We start from the raw sequence: 17,494 nt of genomic DNA on the forward strand, positions 1-17,494 counted from the left end.
AGGGACCAAATTAGGTCAAACAGTTTCAATTGCCACCTCAGCTTGCCGTTATCCACGCCAGCGTGGCTTCTCAGCGCCAGGTCACTGGCAGCGGCAGTTATTTGCCTGGAGATGTGGCTAGGGACGACCTTGGTGCAATTTTAACAGAGTCGGGGACATAAATGGTGCCATTGGTAAGCCAGGGACTAAATTGGTGCAAACCGTGAATCTTAAGGACCACTTTGGGGTTTAACTCTACTTGTTTAAACAGACTAATAAATTAACTATTAAGTTGGTTCATAGAATTATTTTTTTTTCTATGGAATTTATAACTTGACAGATTAAAGACTAATTTATCATAGATCTGAGCTCCAGTTTGTGAGCTCCAGTTGGCTAATAAGTTATTACATACAGAAGATATATATTTAATGGTGAAAATGTGTATTTTGTTTGTTTTTTTCTTTTTTTTTTTTGGTTCAACTCTAGCCTAACTACACCAAAAGAGTCCTAAATCCAAAAAGTCAAACCTTACTAACAAAAACAAACGACAAAAAAAAAAAAAAACCGGAAAACAGAAAAAGGAAAAAAAGAAAGCCTCCATTCGTCCAGTACATTTCAATTCCAGAAACATGGGAAGGTGGGGCAGTTTGTTATCCTGGCTAGTGATTACTTGCCTCGCTGAGTGGTGGCGGCGGAAATGGGAATGGAAGGAACTCAAGGAAGTGAAAAGAAGAGAATGATAGCGTTGGGATTCAAGGGTTCAGCCAACAAAATCGGAGTCGGTGTTGTCACACTTGACGGCATCATCCTCTCCAACCCACGCCACACATACATAACCCCTCCCGGTCAAGGCTTTCTCCCAAGAGAAACCGCTCAGCACCACCTTCACCACGTTCTTCCACTCGTCAGATCCGCTTTGGAAACCGCCAACGTCACTCCCGATGACATCGACTGCATCTGCTACACCAAGGGCCCTGGAATGGGTGCTCCCCTTCAGGTCTCTGCTGTCGTCGTTCGCGTCCTCTCTCAGCTTTGGAAGAAGCCCATTGTTGCTGTCAACCACTGTGTCGCTCATATTGAGATGGGTAGGGTTGTCACCGGTGCCGTTGACCCTGTTGTGCTTTATGTTAGTGGCGGTAACACTCAGGTCATTGCATACAGTGAGGGTCGTTACAGAATCTTTGGTGAGACCATTGATATTGCTGTTGGTAACTGCTTGGATCGCTTCGCTAGGGTTTTGACGCTTTCCAATGATCCCAGTCCTGGTTACAACATTGAGCAGGTTTTTTATGAATTCATTGTTGGCAATTTTCCTTAATCGTTTTGTTAGTTGAAAGTAGCAATTTTTACTTAAAGGCTTATGTAAACATTGGAAATTTTATGAATCAATTAGTCACACATTTAAGAACTTTAATGTAGCAATCTTTCATCCAGATAAGTATACAATATGCATAGAGGAGTACAAATGTAGTATTATAGTTGTGCTTAACTGGATTGTGATCTCATGGTTTAGAATTTAGGATTTAGGGTTTAGTGTTCTCATGGTTCAATCTGTTCAACTTGCTTTATATGGTTTTCTTGCCTTTTAGCTTACTAAGAAAGGAGAGAAATTTATAGACATTCCTTATGTTGTCAAAGGAATGGATGTATCTTTAGTGGAATACTTAGTTACATCGAAGCGACTGCAGTTGAAAAGCTGAAGAATAACAAGTGCACACCTGCAGACTTGTGCTACTCTCTGCAGGTATATTTGTTTGCTGCTCCCTTTCTCTTCGGTAAGCTGTTATCTTTATAAAATTATGAATTTGCGAGTTTGGATTTCTAAGAATGTTAACATTGCAGGTGACTCTGTTTGCTATGCTTGTGGAGATAACAGAGCGGGCTATGGCTCATTGTGACTCGAAAGATGTCCTTATAGTTGGTGGTGTGGGCTGCAAGGAGCGTTTGCAGGAGATGATGAGAACAATGTGCTCTGAACGGGGTGGGAGGCTGTTTGCCACCGATGACAGATATTGCATCGACAATGGTGCAATGATAGCTTATACTGGTCTCCTTGAATTTGCTTATGGTGCATCGACACCACTAGAGGACTCTACGTTCACCCAGGGGTTCCGAACAGATGAAGTGAAAGCAATCTGGCGAGAAGCAAGCTCTACCAAATTGAATGGTCTTGCAGAGAAAAGCATTTGATTTGTTATTCTTCAGGTATTGTCTTATCATTCTGTGCTCAACTAAGCATCTGGGTGTAAAGGTTAAACTGTATGGTTTCATCTAGTCCATAGTTGAGTTCAGGTGGAAAACTTTAGCACACGAATGAATGATGAGTTAATTTGTTGAGTCCTGCAATACTTCCTTCTCTTGAATTGTTGCATAATAATAAGATGAAAATTATTTAAACTACGTTAGTGTTAAACCAATGGGGATAATATTGTGGCAATTACGACTGAATTTAGTGAAACTAATGAGATTGAACTGTAGCTTGCTTTTTATATCTGTCTTGTTACTGTTTTGTTTTCTGCTAAAGAAACTCCGAAAAACTAATAATAGAGTTGAAATATATTTTTCCTTCTGTGATTGCAGGTCTGAGTCTGATTGCCTTCAAGCTCAAGTTTATACATTAGGACTTTGTAATTTATTAGCACGGTACATTATATATGAAACTCTTCATTTTTATTTAATATTCTGTTATCAGTGGAGAGTGGTGCAGTGATGGCACTGATCCAAGATGTAGGAGATGGTTCATTACCAATGTCAACTGGGGCATCACTTTAAACAGTATTGGTTATAGTTTTTTTCATGTTACATATTGTCTAAGGTAGTCAACTTAGGTTATGTATTGAGTTAGGGTGTGTTTGTGAAACACGTTGAAGAGGATAAAAGTGCGTTTCAATGCTTTGAACGTTGTTCTTTGATGTTTGGCCATTTTTCTTCTTTGAACACCAACGTGATTCTGCATCCCAAAAGCTCGTTCACTAGAAGCAAGAAATTATAGCTTCTGCGTTTACTCAACGTACGTTTAAGTTTGTTGCTAGTTATTATTGGTTTTTCCATAATTTTTTCTAAATAAATACTGAGAATATTAAAACAATTATTCTAATTTTTGTGCACTGTTTATTATTTTAATTTTTTATAATATGTATTATTGTTCTAATTAAAAATGATAAATTAAATAAAAAATTAATTATAAATAATAATAAAAATATAACTTGTAAGAAATTAGAACCTAAAATAATAATAAAAATAAAATTATTAAGAGAGAGTACTAAAATATGTTATTTTAAATATTTTTAATTTAATAAATAAATATTAATTTTACTATAAAAAAATTTAAAAAGTTGTCAATTTTTATGTTATTTTTAATTTTATAAATAAATATTAATTTTTATTATAATAATAAAAAATTATAATATACTAAAATAGAGTACTATAAAAAAATATTATATAAAAAATACTAAAAAAATATAAAAAAATTAAATATACTTAAAAAAATAATATTATAATTTAATATTATATTTTTTTAGTAGTTAATTAATTATTTATTTAGAAGTGATTTTAACTAATATTATCCAAACAATATTTACTAATAAATCATGTTAGCACAAACTCACTTCTACCTAAAATCAATTTTACAAAATCACTTCTATTCAAATTCCAGTTTTCTCAACGTAAATCCAAACACACACTTAGTAGTTTAAGGTTGTATCTTTTTTCTTTTTTTGACAGAAGTTTAAGGTTGTATCTGCATTACCCTATTGTTGTAAACTGAAAACCTGAGTAATTGTGAACCATGGCATGTGCTACTCCATTTAAAAACCATCTTCAGAAGTAACGCTTAGACATTGCTCAGAACACAGTGGAAGTTTCATGTAGATGGCTTTTTTATAGCTTTTTTCCACCGAGATCCATGCACGAAGTATTGTCAACTTTGCAAGGAACAGAAGAAATGTGAAAAAAACGAATGCACTTCACTGATGTTACTCAATGCCCGTTGTCAATTTTTATAAGCATCTTTCAAAAGAGCATATGCTGCGGCGGTAACTACATTAATTCGTGGTTAATCAAAGGAAGTAGCCATAAGCATTCTTCAAGTTGAAAGATGTTATTATCAGTAGCCATAAGCATTCTTCAATTCACATTTCACATCCCTTACTTTCCCCATTGGCAACCTAGTTACTCAGTAATACTTGGTTTGCTAAAAGTCTAAAACAAAGAGAAACAAATTGTATAACAACTTTAATTATCCATTACTTATAGCCAAAAAAAAAAAAATATAGGGCAACGCACACCTTATTAATTGCCGACTTGAAAAACAAGGCTTTTAGACCACGCTCAATTTTAGGGTAAAGCAAACACACAAGCTGGTCCAATAACGAATAAGTATGTGTTCTCTTTTTTGATTTCACGTGTTCCTAGGTGAACTTTAAATAACACACTTACACGGTTGGTGATTGATTATGTGATACTTGATGAACCAAGCAAGTTGTGATGGTGAGCATAGGGAAGGATCGAAGCACATGGCAGTGTTTTTTATTGGAAGACAGAAAAAGGAAACCTCGTTCAAGGTCTACGCATAAGGGCGCAAAATCTCTCCCAATGAAAAATGTAGTCTATGTATTTAGCTAGCATACCCTATTAAGAATGTTATGAACTTGTCACAGCATCCCTTAATGATGTTGGAAGATGTTAAAGTATGTGAAAGGGAGTCGCACACAGTCATAGTTACAGTTACATACTTACATTTTCCCAAAATAATAATTTTTGACCATGTTTTTTATTGTTGAATATGCTTTTACTTTTAAACGAACCACTTCTAGACTAGTATGTCATAGAATTGATACCAAGAAGTGAATTTTCTAGGCAATACCTAATGTGTGTCCTGAAAAATAATAATCCAAGGAATGTATGTACAATCCAAGGTATTAGATGAGGTGAAAAGAAAGATGGACCACAAGTTCACTTGGATTTTTTTATGATATCATTATGTATCTGCAAAGTCCTCGTATCAATTTGTGGACCCTTTGCTTTTGTTTTGTTTTGTTTTGTTTTTTTGTGTTAGATTTTACCATGCAATTGCAAAATTACTCAGTGCTATTTGCAATGCGCCATCCCATGAATTCGCATGCTTAATCCCCCTTCAAATCTTTAACCTTTCACTTAATCAGATAATTAGTCATAATTAAGTGCATAACATATATATGTGTGTGTGTGTCCTTCAACAAATTCAAGGATACTCTGCTTCGGTCTCATGCTCTTATTATAGCTTCTATAACCCGTAGCTCTTAGGTAATTAGGTTAGCCCACAATGGCTTTTTTATTTAAATAAATAGCAAAAAATGATTTTGATTTTGATTTTGATTTTGATCGAAATAATTTGTTACAATTTGAATCGTATTATTTTAATTTTGATTTTTTATTTAATTTATTATAAAATAATTATAATTTGTATGGTATTAATTTAAATTTATTTTTTAATATAGTCAAATTATAAGATCCTGAAATTATTATTTTTTATTTAAAATTTAAATTTTAAATTTTAAAAGTTTTGAGAAGAGAAGAGAGGTTGTGGTGCTAATAAATAAATAAGATTGTGGTTTAAGATAGTTGCGATACACAGTTACGAACTTTAAAATTGATACCATAATCTTTTAATGGAATTTAATTAAAATGTACAAATCTAAAATTTAATTAAATTATTATTATTATTATTATTCATCTTATTTGTATTGTTAATAAACGTGTTATTATTATTATTATTATTATTATTATTATTATTATTATTATTATTATCTTGTCTTCACCAAAACCCAAAAAAAAGGACTAGCAGTAGTATTATATTTAGGGTCCGTTTCAGAAGTTTCAAAAGTTATTTTTTTAAACTTTTGATTTATAAAAAGTAATAATATTAATGTCTGTTATAATTTTTAAAATTAAATTGTAACTTTTTAAAAAGTTATTTAAGTGCTTACAGAGAAGTTACAAAAAAAGAGTACTTATGAAAAAGTTAAAAAAATAATTTTTTTATAATAAAATTTTTTTTATCATATTTTTTTAAATAATCACTTTTAGAACTAAAAAATCAAATATAAAATAACTTATTTATAAATTACTTTTAATATAAATATTTATTGTTTAAACTATTTTTTAAAAGAAACTTAATTAAGCTATTTACCCAAATTGGACCTTAATAATAGTAGTATTGTTGTAAATAATGCACCAAAGATACCGTTTTGGGTTGATTAATTTAGATATGTCATGCGTGTGTGTGTTATGCATTGATATGGATGATGGGGGTGCTATACATGGATGTGGGACAGCTTTTGGCTAAAATATGGTGCAAGAAATCGGACCATCCAAATTCTGTTAAAAAAAATTGGGTTACCAAATCGGATGGTCCGAGTTATGAGGGAGAGAAAATTTGAATTTTACGGTTAACTAATCGGACCGTCCAATTAGTTTTTTTTTTTTTGTAAAAAGAAAACGGACCCTCCGATTAGAATTCATTTTTTTATAAAATGAAAATGGACCCACCGAGTTGGTATAAAAAAATATTTTTTTGAATATGTGAAGCGTAATCGGTGGGCCCGATTTGAGTTTAATATGTTTTTTAACTATTATATAAATGTGGGTAGCTCGTATTGTACTGATAAGAGTGTTTCTCCTTCAATTCATCGTCTTCTTCCTTCAGGAACTCGGTCTATCTTTCTCTTCTTTCAGACGAAAAAAAATAATGAGAGTTTGAAGTTTATTCATATGAATGAGAAAAATGGATGATAGATTCTTACTGAAAGTATATTATTTCGGTCAGATTTTGTTAGAAACTGTTGAAGGAGTGAAATTTATTTGTGAAAATCCGTTAGATATTGTTATTCCATTCACAATCTCATTCGAAGAACTAAAAGGTGTGATTTGTGAGAAGATAGAATCTGGGTTGTCTAGAAGAATATCATGTATTTTATACAGGTATCCCATACCTGTATTTGGTGGATTCGTTCAATTTCAAACGAAATATGTAACAGATGAAGCGAGCATGCAAGAGATGTTTTCAATGTATATTGAAAGTCGCGGTCAGATATCATTCATTGAGGTGTATGTTGAATTCGAACTGTCTGAAGTCGATCGAAATATTGAACAGAAAGATTACAACAACGATAGTGAGAAAAAGTTTGAAAGCAATTATGAAGTTGTTGGTCCTGATGGAGACGAAGACCAAGGTGACGGCACTGTGGCACTAAATGTAGCTGACGTGGCAAATGCACTCGCAAACGAACACCCGTTTGAGGAGCCGTCTTTCGTGCGAGTTTTGGACTTGGAAGCCATGCACGCTCCGAAATTTTTGGAGTATATGAATGCAGGTACGTATTTGACTATAGATATATACGAAGGATTAGAATTTTATAATAATTTGTATTGATCGATGTGAACAAATAGTTACGTGATATGAGATAATATACGCAAGTTAGCATTTGATTGTATGTTTGTTTAGTTAATAACATTATTTGCAGTTAGTTATTGATGAAGTTAAATAATAATTAGTATTTACTATTTAGTATTTATTTATGTGCTTATGCTTTTAATTAGTGTTTATTAATTATACTAAGATTGCTGTATTGTGGATTGATTTAATTTTAATTGCACTTATTAAATATTTGTGTATTAAATATTTATGCTACGACTGTCGTCGTGGCAGAAATTTCTGTTGTCGCAGATTGTGAATTTTCCGTAGGTATGAAATTCAGTTCTAGGGAAGCTGTTATTAGGGAGATAAAAGATTATACTATCCGAAGAGGTGTAGACTACCGGGTGTATGAGTCGGAGCCGCTGACATTTTATGCCAAGTGTACGCAGTATGGGTCAGGTTGTGATTGGCTTATCAGGGTTAGCATGATCAGCAGAAAGTACTGTTGGGTTATAAGGAGGTATAATGGTAGTCACACTTGCACCAGAGCAATCATTTCTCAGGATCATTCGAAGCTGGATTCGAACACAATTGCAGAAGCAATAAAGCAGTTGGTTGAGGTTGATCCCTCGATAAAGGTGAAATCAGTTATTGTGGAAGTACAGTCGAAGTTCAATTACACCGTCAACTATCGAAAAGCATGGTTGGCTAAGTAAAAGTCAGTTGAAAAAATATTTGGAGGTTGGAAAGTATCGTACGAAGCTTTGCCTATATGGTTTGAGGCCATGTGTCATAAGGAGCCATCAGCAGTTGTCCATTTTGAGACTATGCCTGCATATCAAGGCGATGACTTGGTTACGGATATCCGGGTGTTACATCGAGTCTTCTGGAGTTATTACCCCTGTATTAGAGCATTCAGACATTGTAAACCAGTTGTCCAAGTAGATGGGACTCACTTGTACAGAAAGTACAAGGGTTGTCTGTTGGTTGCAGTTTCACAGGATGGAAACAACGATATCGTCCAAATTGCATTTGCTATTGTGGAGGGAGAGATTTCTGATGCGTGGCACTTTTTTCTGAGTAACCTGCGACAGCATGTAGTGATGCGGGATAGTGTGGGACTGATCTCTGACCAACACAAATCCATCAATGCAGTTGTGGCTCGCAGTAACGGAGCTTGGTCGCCTCCCAGAGCTTTCCACATGTTTTGCATCAGGCATATAGAGTCGAATTTTTTGAGAAAGTTTAAGGCACCATACCTACAGAAGCTTGTCGTCAATATAGGTAACCTTGTTGTAATTTGAGTTTCATTATTAATAGGGTACTATTAATGGTTTATTTTGTAATTTGTCCTTTCTTATTGCACAGGATATTCGAGGACGGTCCGCGAGTACGAATTGTGTTACCAACCTTTACGAGAACGGGGCGAGGCTTACACAACCTGGCTAAACCGAATCCCCCGCGAACAGTAGGCATTGGCATTCGACGGTGGTTACCGATGGGGTCACATGACTACGAACCTCGTGGAATGCATCAACTCAGTCTTGAAGGGTGCACGCAATCTCCCCACTTGTGAAAGCAACTTTCTACAGGCTCAACGAGTTGTTCACTCGAAAAAGAGCTGAGGCGGAGGCTCGGATTACTGCTGGCCATGTTTTTTTTGAGCTTGTGACCTCCAGGTTGCATGCAAATCAACTTGCTTCAGGAAACATCCAGGTGAATTGCTTCGACAGGCAGAATGAGGTCTTTGAAGTGCGTGAGATGGCAAGTGGAGTGGAGTTTGCCGTCGACCTCCGTCGACAACGATGTGACTGCGGTGAGTTCCAGGTGGACCGAATTTCTTGTAGACATGTGTTTGCGTGTTGTGCAAATCAACGACTAGATTGGCAAGTTTATGTTCATGAGGTGTATAAGATTGACCAAGTTCGACGGGTTTACCGAGCCAGGTTTAGGCCACTGGAGAATCCTACTACATGGCCTGCTTACAACGGGCCTCGATTCGTTCCGAATCCGTACCTGAGACGAGTAACCAAAGGTCGTCCAAGGATGACGTGCTTCTTGAACGAGATGGACACGCGAATGTTACGTCGTCCTAGGATATGTAGGCAATGTGGGGCTGAGGGACACAGCCATAGTAGATGTCGTTAGGCAGGTGGTGCAAGTGCCGGCAATAATGCTCAGTAGATTTATGTATTTCGTGTTAATTCTATGTACTCTATTTTATTTGAAGCATTGTAACTAATATCAAACTACTATAAAGTATGTTATTTGAACCACCATATGCCATGTTCGATAGAAAACTACTCCATGATATGAATTGTGACAATACATAGAACATTTAAACGATACATGGAAAAATGTTCGATGAACTACACAGTAATAATACTAACTACACAAAAACTACTTTCTCCTTGCACACTTCATGTCGTCCACAAGATCCTTGCATTTCTTGGAGATCCTTTTGAACACGGATGGAGTGTATCGATTAGCGCTACGACGTGGCAGATCAACCCAGAGATTGTAGCCTTTCCTTATTTCAGCTGGAGTTCGTGCCTCACCTGTGTACAACTTATTTAGTTGACTGAACCAGTTTCTAATATAATCAAATCAACACAAATGATATGACCCAGCAAGTATGTAATATAAGCAAATCAACCAAATATGAATATAATATAATCAAATGACCCAGCAAGTATATAATATAAGCAAATGAACCATATATGAATATAATATAATAAATTGGCTAAAGATTAAAGCAGTAATAGGACATGCACCATCATGCTCACCAGAAGCATCATTATCAAATTCTTCATCTTCGTCCATGTCTTCATCTTCATCCTCATCCTCATCGTCATCCGGGGTATCAACTAGATACTCATCCGTCTCTAGCTCAGCTGTCCTAGCATTTTCTTCAATTAGACCCATTGAAACACGACGAGGATTTTGACTATTAAGAATTCATCTACCACCGTCACTCCTACTAGAGTCCCCAGATACCAACCCTCCAGTACTAACCGAGGAAGTGCGGTATGGATGCAAAGCGTCCAAGGAATACCTACCAGCCATGATATCACGCTGCTGGCCATACTGTGATTGGCCTGCTTCTGCAGCCATGAATCCATGTAACTGGCTAAAAGATGCTACATCTCCTGAGTCAAGCTGTGGAGTACCTCAATATTGCTGATGTATTGGATATGATGTAGTAAACTGTGTTTGTGGTACATATGGGTTTGAAAATTGCGGTTGTTCTTGTGTAGGTGGAGGTGGAGGTGGAGGTGGAGGTGGAGGTGGCGGTGACTGTTGCTCCTGTTCTTCATTGTCATCATCCATGACTTGATTACCCTCAACATTCTCTTGACCCACACGATCCGACAGGTTCAAGTGGTTGCCATATCTTGCACGGTACCTGTACATGTAAATATCCAAGGGATGCTGTGGAGGCATGGGAAGCTCAGTTTGAATGTGGTTATACCTGTTTGTCCACTGTATCACCCAAAATGATTGAGTCGTGGCCGTGGTCCAGTCAATATTCTTAGGACCAGTCAGGACCATTCCGTGTGCCTTATCAAGATTCCGTTCCTGATGAGGGACTCCCTGCACGAAACCAAACTGTCTCCTAAACCTATCGATTGCATGCCACTCAATGATTTCAAAAGACACTAATGGCACCGTAGCGCTCCACACAACCAAGTGCATGTAGATATCTGGAGGAATTATATCTAGTTCAATGTGATCAACAGCATAAGCAAGCCACACAAACTGCGGAAAATAACGAAAACGCATTATTACAACCCAGATAACAATAACACTAAATCAACCATCAAATACTTCTTTAATAACTACACACCTGGCCTTCCTGGAGATCATCCAAGGCTTTCCTAAACTGCTCAAGTGTAAGATACCTAAAGTGTCGGTCTCCACACTCCCAATTATGCCACCTAATATGACTTAATTCATTAACACAATTCCTTTCTACAGTTGAATATAGGATTTTAACTGTAACATAATGATACCTATTTGCAAGCGAAAAACTCCGGGGTTCCCGAGGAACCGGAGCTAGATATGGGAGACAGATCCAAGCCCAGGTTAGCAGAAGTGTTAGCGGACCATCGATTTCCTTGCAGTCGAAACGAGATGCCCTGCATAATGACCTGTACAGGTGTTCCAAGCATGCAAATCCCCAACTGTACTGTCCGATACTACCAAAATCACGAAGCAAAGGCAAGAACTTCCAGTGCACAGATGTCCTAGACTTGTCACCAAACAAGACTATACCAAATAATAACATAATGTGGCACTTCACATACCTCTGCATGCTGGTTTTGTCAACCAACTATAATCTTTCTTTTAGATCTCGAAGTCAGATTATTTTTATGCAGCTTGCTCTACGGTCCGACTTCCTTGGTGCAATCCCAAATTGCTGCAAACACTCCGCCTCTAAGGCTTCAAAACTACTCATAGTCATCCCTGTGACTGGAAGACCGTCTGTTGGAAGACCAAGGATAACAGCAACATCTTCCAGTGTCACAGCACATTCACCAACAAGAAGGTGAAAGGTATATGTGTCTGGGTGCCACCTTTTGACTAGTGCATTTACCAGTGCTTTTTGACCTTGAACTACTCTAATTTGAGAAATATGAAAGAAACCAGTAAACTGTAAATGCTCCTCAACCCTATCATTGTATCGATCCAGAGGGAGTGGGTGATCACATGTCAGATACAGTAAACTCTACAAAAATATAGCAGATTATTAGTCAAATCATTAACAATGACTAATTTACTACTAAATGATAATAACTATCTATGATATATAATTTAAATAATTTCCACAATTATCTAAACAAGACATAATAATTCAAATCGCAAAGCTATGATATATAATTTTACTAAATCCCATTCAAACAAAAAAAATATTTATTAAAAAATAATATTCACAGACACTATATAATTATAAAAAAAGAGTAAAGTATTATTTTTGTCCCAACGTTTGGGGTAAATCCTATTTGTGTCCCTAACGTTTAAATCGTCCTATTTGTATCTCTAACGTTTGTAAAAGTGATTCAATGTTATCCTGCCATCAATTACACATCATGAGCGCTTTAGTTTGAGTTTTAAAAATCTCTTCTTGAAGTTAGAATACAAATGTCTGGGATAGAATCGATGATTTACTCTGAAAAATAGCTCATCAAATATTGAAACTAATTCCTACAACATTTACATAATTCACTTTTCTAAGGATATAATTGAATCTAAACACAAATAGTGGGTATAATATTAAAATCGAACACATCCAAGTGAGACCTAATTGAGAATGAATACATCCAAGTGAGAATAATTGAAAAATATAATCTGATTTGTTAATATAATTGATAGTAGGATAATATTGAGTCACTTTTATAAACGTTAAGGATACAAATAGGACGATTTAAACGTTAGGGACACAAATAGGACTTACCACAAATGTTAAGGATAAAAACGATACCTTACTCTAAAAGAAATAAGTGACTCTATAATTATTGTTAACTAAAAACATAATTAATTTAAGAATGAATGGGTTTATAACAAAAACTTAACTAAATTAAATAAGGAAAAACTACCATTGGTACCCATGAATTTTGCAAACGCTGACAAAAGTACCCATCAAACAAGAAAACTAACGTTGTACCCATGAAAGATGGGTTCCGTGTAACAATAGTACCCAAACCGTGATTTTTCGTTGACTTTTTAATAAAATTTCCAAATTACCCCTTCTATCTTCTTCCCCAAATTCCAAATTTCACAACCCTCATCCTTCGTCTTCCTCCTCTGCTGCTGCCAGCCACCAGGCATGAACTGACTGATTTTGCCTTCATCCAGAGCCATCTTGTGCTCCGTGACTTTCAACCATATGCAAACCCCAGTGAACCTAAGGACGAGGCTGGCAAGGCCACTCCCGAGCCCGATCCCAACAATGGCCAAAACAGACAAGCCCCTAGTCTTGATGGGCGGAAGAGGGTAGCTGTAGAGATCCTTGTTCCCCAAGAAGGAGGTAGCGTTGAAGCGGGGAAGAGTGCCGGTCCGGTTGGACAAAGAAGGCGGTATGGGTTCGGAAAGCCTGTTATTAGATACATCGAAGGTGGAGAGCCTGACGAGGAGGCCCAATTGCTGGGGAATGGGACCAGTGAGGAGGTTATCATGGAGGTCAATGACGTTGAGGTAGGCGCACATTGTGAGCTGTGGCGGGATCTGGCCCTGGAGTTGGTTAGAAGAGAGGTTGAGGACGGCGAGGTTGACGAGGGACTGGATGTCGGGAGGGATGGGTCCGGTGAGGGCGTTGGAGGAGAGGTCGAGTGATTGGAGGTAGGTGCAGTTGGAGAGGAAGGGAGAGATGGTTCCTCTGAGAGAGAGGTTGTTGCGGGAGGGCCTCAAGATGCGGCCGTTGTTGCAGGTTGCCCCTTTCAGGTTGGATAGTAGTTGTTCCACAAGGTGGCTGGCAGCAGCAGAGGAGGAAGACGAATGATGAAGGTTGTGAAATTTGGAATTTGGGGAAGAAGATAGAAGGGGTAATTTGATAATTTTATTAAAAAGTCAACAAAAAATCACGGTTTGGGTACTATTGTCACACGAAACCCATCTTTCATGGGTACAACGTTAACTTTCTTGTTTGATGGGTACTTTTGTCAACGTTCGCAAAATTCATGGGTACAAATGGTAGTTTTTTCTTAAAAAGTAAGTTATTTGCTGATATATATATATATATATATATATATATATATCATTTTTCTCCTTGAAAAGGGGGGTTCGAACCCCATCTTCCACATTTTGAAAAAATTTTGAAACTCAGACGGTTCGGTCGAACCGGTCTTATCGACTTTGACCGCTTCATTGACTAATGCAGTGACATCATCGGATCGGATCAATTTTTGGTATGATTCACCGGTTCTTTTCTTGAACCGGCCGGTCCGATCCGATCCGGTTTTAATAACAATGCCCTCAACTACACTAACATATTTATTTCAATTAAAAATATAACAACAAATAAAAATTTATTAAAAAAATTCTGCCTAATTTACTCAAAATTTCTCAAACCATTTTCAAAAGTTATCCAACTTAAACATAATAATTAATTATAATTTCTAAAATTATTACAAAAAATTTTAAACATATATTATTTTTACTAATTTATGAGATTACATCAATTTAAATATTATTATTAATTAAAAAGTTCACTAATCAACTACAACTATTCATATACACATATATAGACTCAACTATAAATTCCTAAGTTCTAATGATAATCACAATTTTAACCTATATGTTCCTAAATTCACTTCCTAACAAAAATAATATTAACTCTATAACATATAATATTTATTTCATTTAAATATATATTCCTAAATTTTTAACAATAATAATAAATCTGAAATATAAAAAAAAAATTAAAAACTAAACTTACATAATCAGGATGGCTGAGATAATATATAATATGAAGTTTAGAACGATCAACATCTTTATATTTTTGTTTCTTAGGCATTGTAAATTTTTGCTTCAAGCTTGCATGAAGAAAAATGGAGTTATGGAAGCTGAAGAAGAAGAAGAAGAGAGAAAAGGGATTGCTGGTGGGGTTGTATGAAAGAGATCGGATGGAGTGAGTTAGGTGTGAGGAAGCATGTTGGTATAAGGGGCACCGTCCTGGGGAGCAACGAATGCGCGCCACGTGTCTGGCCTATCACAAATCAGACGGTCCGAGTTGCTCCCTCTAATCGGACTGTCCGTGTTCTTGTCTCCAACTCCCTCGGTCCGAGTTGTGCTCCCCTAACACCACATGCAGGTAAAGCTCCTGTGCTCTCCATAACGTTTCAACACACCAACCTCTCCTCCATATTAAAAATAAAAAGCGTGCCATTTTGCGTTTGGCTTCTTAGATATGCCCCCTTCGCGTGTGCTAGACCTGAAATGACCATTTTGTAGGCATCTGTCTTGAGATGTAGCGCAAATTTATTTTGTTGATGGGATTGTGAAATAGAGTTGTGCAAATAAAAAAAAATTAGCTGTGTCGTATTATGGAAATAAATCGTTTTTTGATATTTATTTAAATAAAAAACAGCCCGCAATGATGTGAAGTAAAACGACAAATTTAAATTTTTATTTCTTAAATTTAGGGTTTTTTTTGTCTTATTATTTTTTTATAATGTTAATCTTAGAAAAGATATACTTTTATGTCCTAATTAAGAGAGAGAAGAGAGAAGAGAGAAGAGAGAGAGAGGTGACGTCTGCCGTGATTTTGAGAGTCATGGCTATGGATGTCTATATTATTGAAGTATGTAGAAAAGGCGTGATATTTTTTATCAAAGTTTGACTGTGTGAAAGACATGTTTAGTTTTATTAATGAGCAACTTTTAAGACGCAAAGAGTTTAATAGCTTAAGTCCTTATAATTAATTCGAGGTTATTATTGTAATTGTACATCAAAATTATTTTTAAAAAATAAAATTGTGTGCTTATCCATTAATGAGATCTGATATAAATCAAATCTATTGCAGATCAAATTCTATCTGTCATGGCTACATATTAAGAAATAAATTCCTCGAAATTATTAAGTGATTTGATGAACTTTATGTCAATATCTTGTATTATCAAGTCCAATAATAAAAAATTCTATAGCTAATTATCAGGGATAGCATCATGTATGTGATTGATAGAAATTATATTCAATAAAGATGGAACATTTTAAAATCTTTTTTCACGAAAGTTTCCATTGGAAAAAGCTTGTTGAGGAAGAGGGCAGGTTTTATTTCAAAGTTGAAGAAGTTGTGTCGTCGTAAGCTATGTGTGGTCTGCGATGGGCCAAACCTTTATTTAATTGGTATGCTATTATTACTGCACTTAAATATCCAACACAAAATGCCACGAATCATAATAAGACTAACCTTACATTGTATTTGTTGAGATTGAAATTGACAAGAAAGACGATACCATTTTGAGATAGTGCCACGCAAATTACTTAGGATTTTACATCGAAAAAAATAGGGCCGAAATATACCTCCCCATCAAAAGCCAATGTGAAGAACTACATATCGAATCACATTTACCTCCACCATCATTAGGGGTGTGCATGGTTCAGTTTTTCTATAAACTGAACTGAAACTGCACTAAACCATTTTAAATGGTTTAGAAACTAAACCAAACTGCTTTGTCACATATGAAACTAGTTCTAAACCAGTTTATAATACAGTGCACCAGTTTAAACCAGTTCATAAAAATAAAACTGGTTTTAATTAAAAAAACCAGTTTAAACTGGTTTATAGGCTAAAACTAGTTTTCACACTCTCCATCTTTCTTTCTCTCTCTCTCCCCACTCTCTCTCTCCCCTCTCACTCTCTCTCCTCTCCCTCTCTCTCCCTCTCTCTCCCCCTCCCTCCTCCCCCTCTCTCTCTCTCTTCCTCTCTCTCCCTCCCTCCCCCTCTCTCTTCCTCTCTCTTTCTCTCTCTCTCTCTCTCATTTCCCTCTTTCGCTCTCTCTCTCTCTCTCTTCTTCCCTCCCTCTCTCTCCTTTCTCTCTTTTTTCTCTCTCTTCTTCTCTCCTTCTCTCTCCTTTCTCTCTTTCTTTCTCTCCCTCTCTCTCCTCCTTTCTCTCTCTCCCTCCTCTCTATTTTCCTTTTCCCTCTCTCTCCTCCTTCCCCTCTTTCTCCCCTCCCCTCTCTTTGTCTTCCTCTCTCTCTCTCTCTCCATCTCTCCCTCTTCTCTCTCCCTCTCTCTTTCTCTCTCCCTTTTCTCCCTCTCTCCTTCTCTCCCTCCTCTCTCTCTCTCTCTCTCTCCCTCCACTCTCTTCCTCTTCTCTCTAACTCCCCTTCTTTCTCCCCCTCCCTTTCTTTGTCTTCCCCTCTCTCTCCACCTTTTCTTTTCTCTCTCTTCCCCTCTCTCTCCCTATCTCCATCTCCATCTCTCTCTCCCTTCTCTCTCTCTCTCTCTCTCTCTCTCTCTCTCTCTCTCCCCTGCCCTTCTTTCTTCCCTTTCCCTTTCTTTCTCTCTCCTTTTCTCCTCTCTATCCCTTTCTCTCATTTCTCTCTCTCCATATCCCTCTCTCTCTGTCTCTCACTCCCTCTCTCTCCCATTTCTCTCTCTCTCTCTCTCTCTCTCTC

The 17,494-nt window shown here is 36.6% G+C and overlaps 1 protein-coding gene and 1 pseudogene across 1 annotated transcript; both read left to right on the forward strand.

Moving 5' to 3' along the window:
- Positions 1-676: 676 nt before the first annotated feature.
- On the forward strand, positions 677-2,178 carry LOC112756839 (uncharacterized; annotated as a pseudogene).
- A 6,024-nt stretch (positions 2,179-8,202) lies between these two features.
- LOC112756840 (uncharacterized) lies at positions 8,203-9,523 on the forward strand. The gene is made up of 3 exons (XM_025805454.1): positions 8,203-8,659; positions 8,744-8,843; positions 9,055-9,523. The coding sequence occupies exons 1-3, from the start codon at positions 8,203-8,205 to the stop codon at positions 9,521-9,523; spliced, it is 1,026 nt and encodes a 341-aa protein (XP_025661239.1).
- The last annotated feature ends 7,971 nt before the right edge of the window (positions 9,524-17,494 follow it).

This window comes from Arachis hypogaea, chromosome 16 (genome assembly GCF_003086295.3).
Source record: "Arachis hypogaea cultivar Tifrunner chromosome 16, arahy.Tifrunner.gnm2.J5K5, whole genome shotgun sequence".
NCBI lineage: Eukaryota > Viridiplantae > Streptophyta > Magnoliopsida > Fabales > Fabaceae > Arachis > Arachis hypogaea.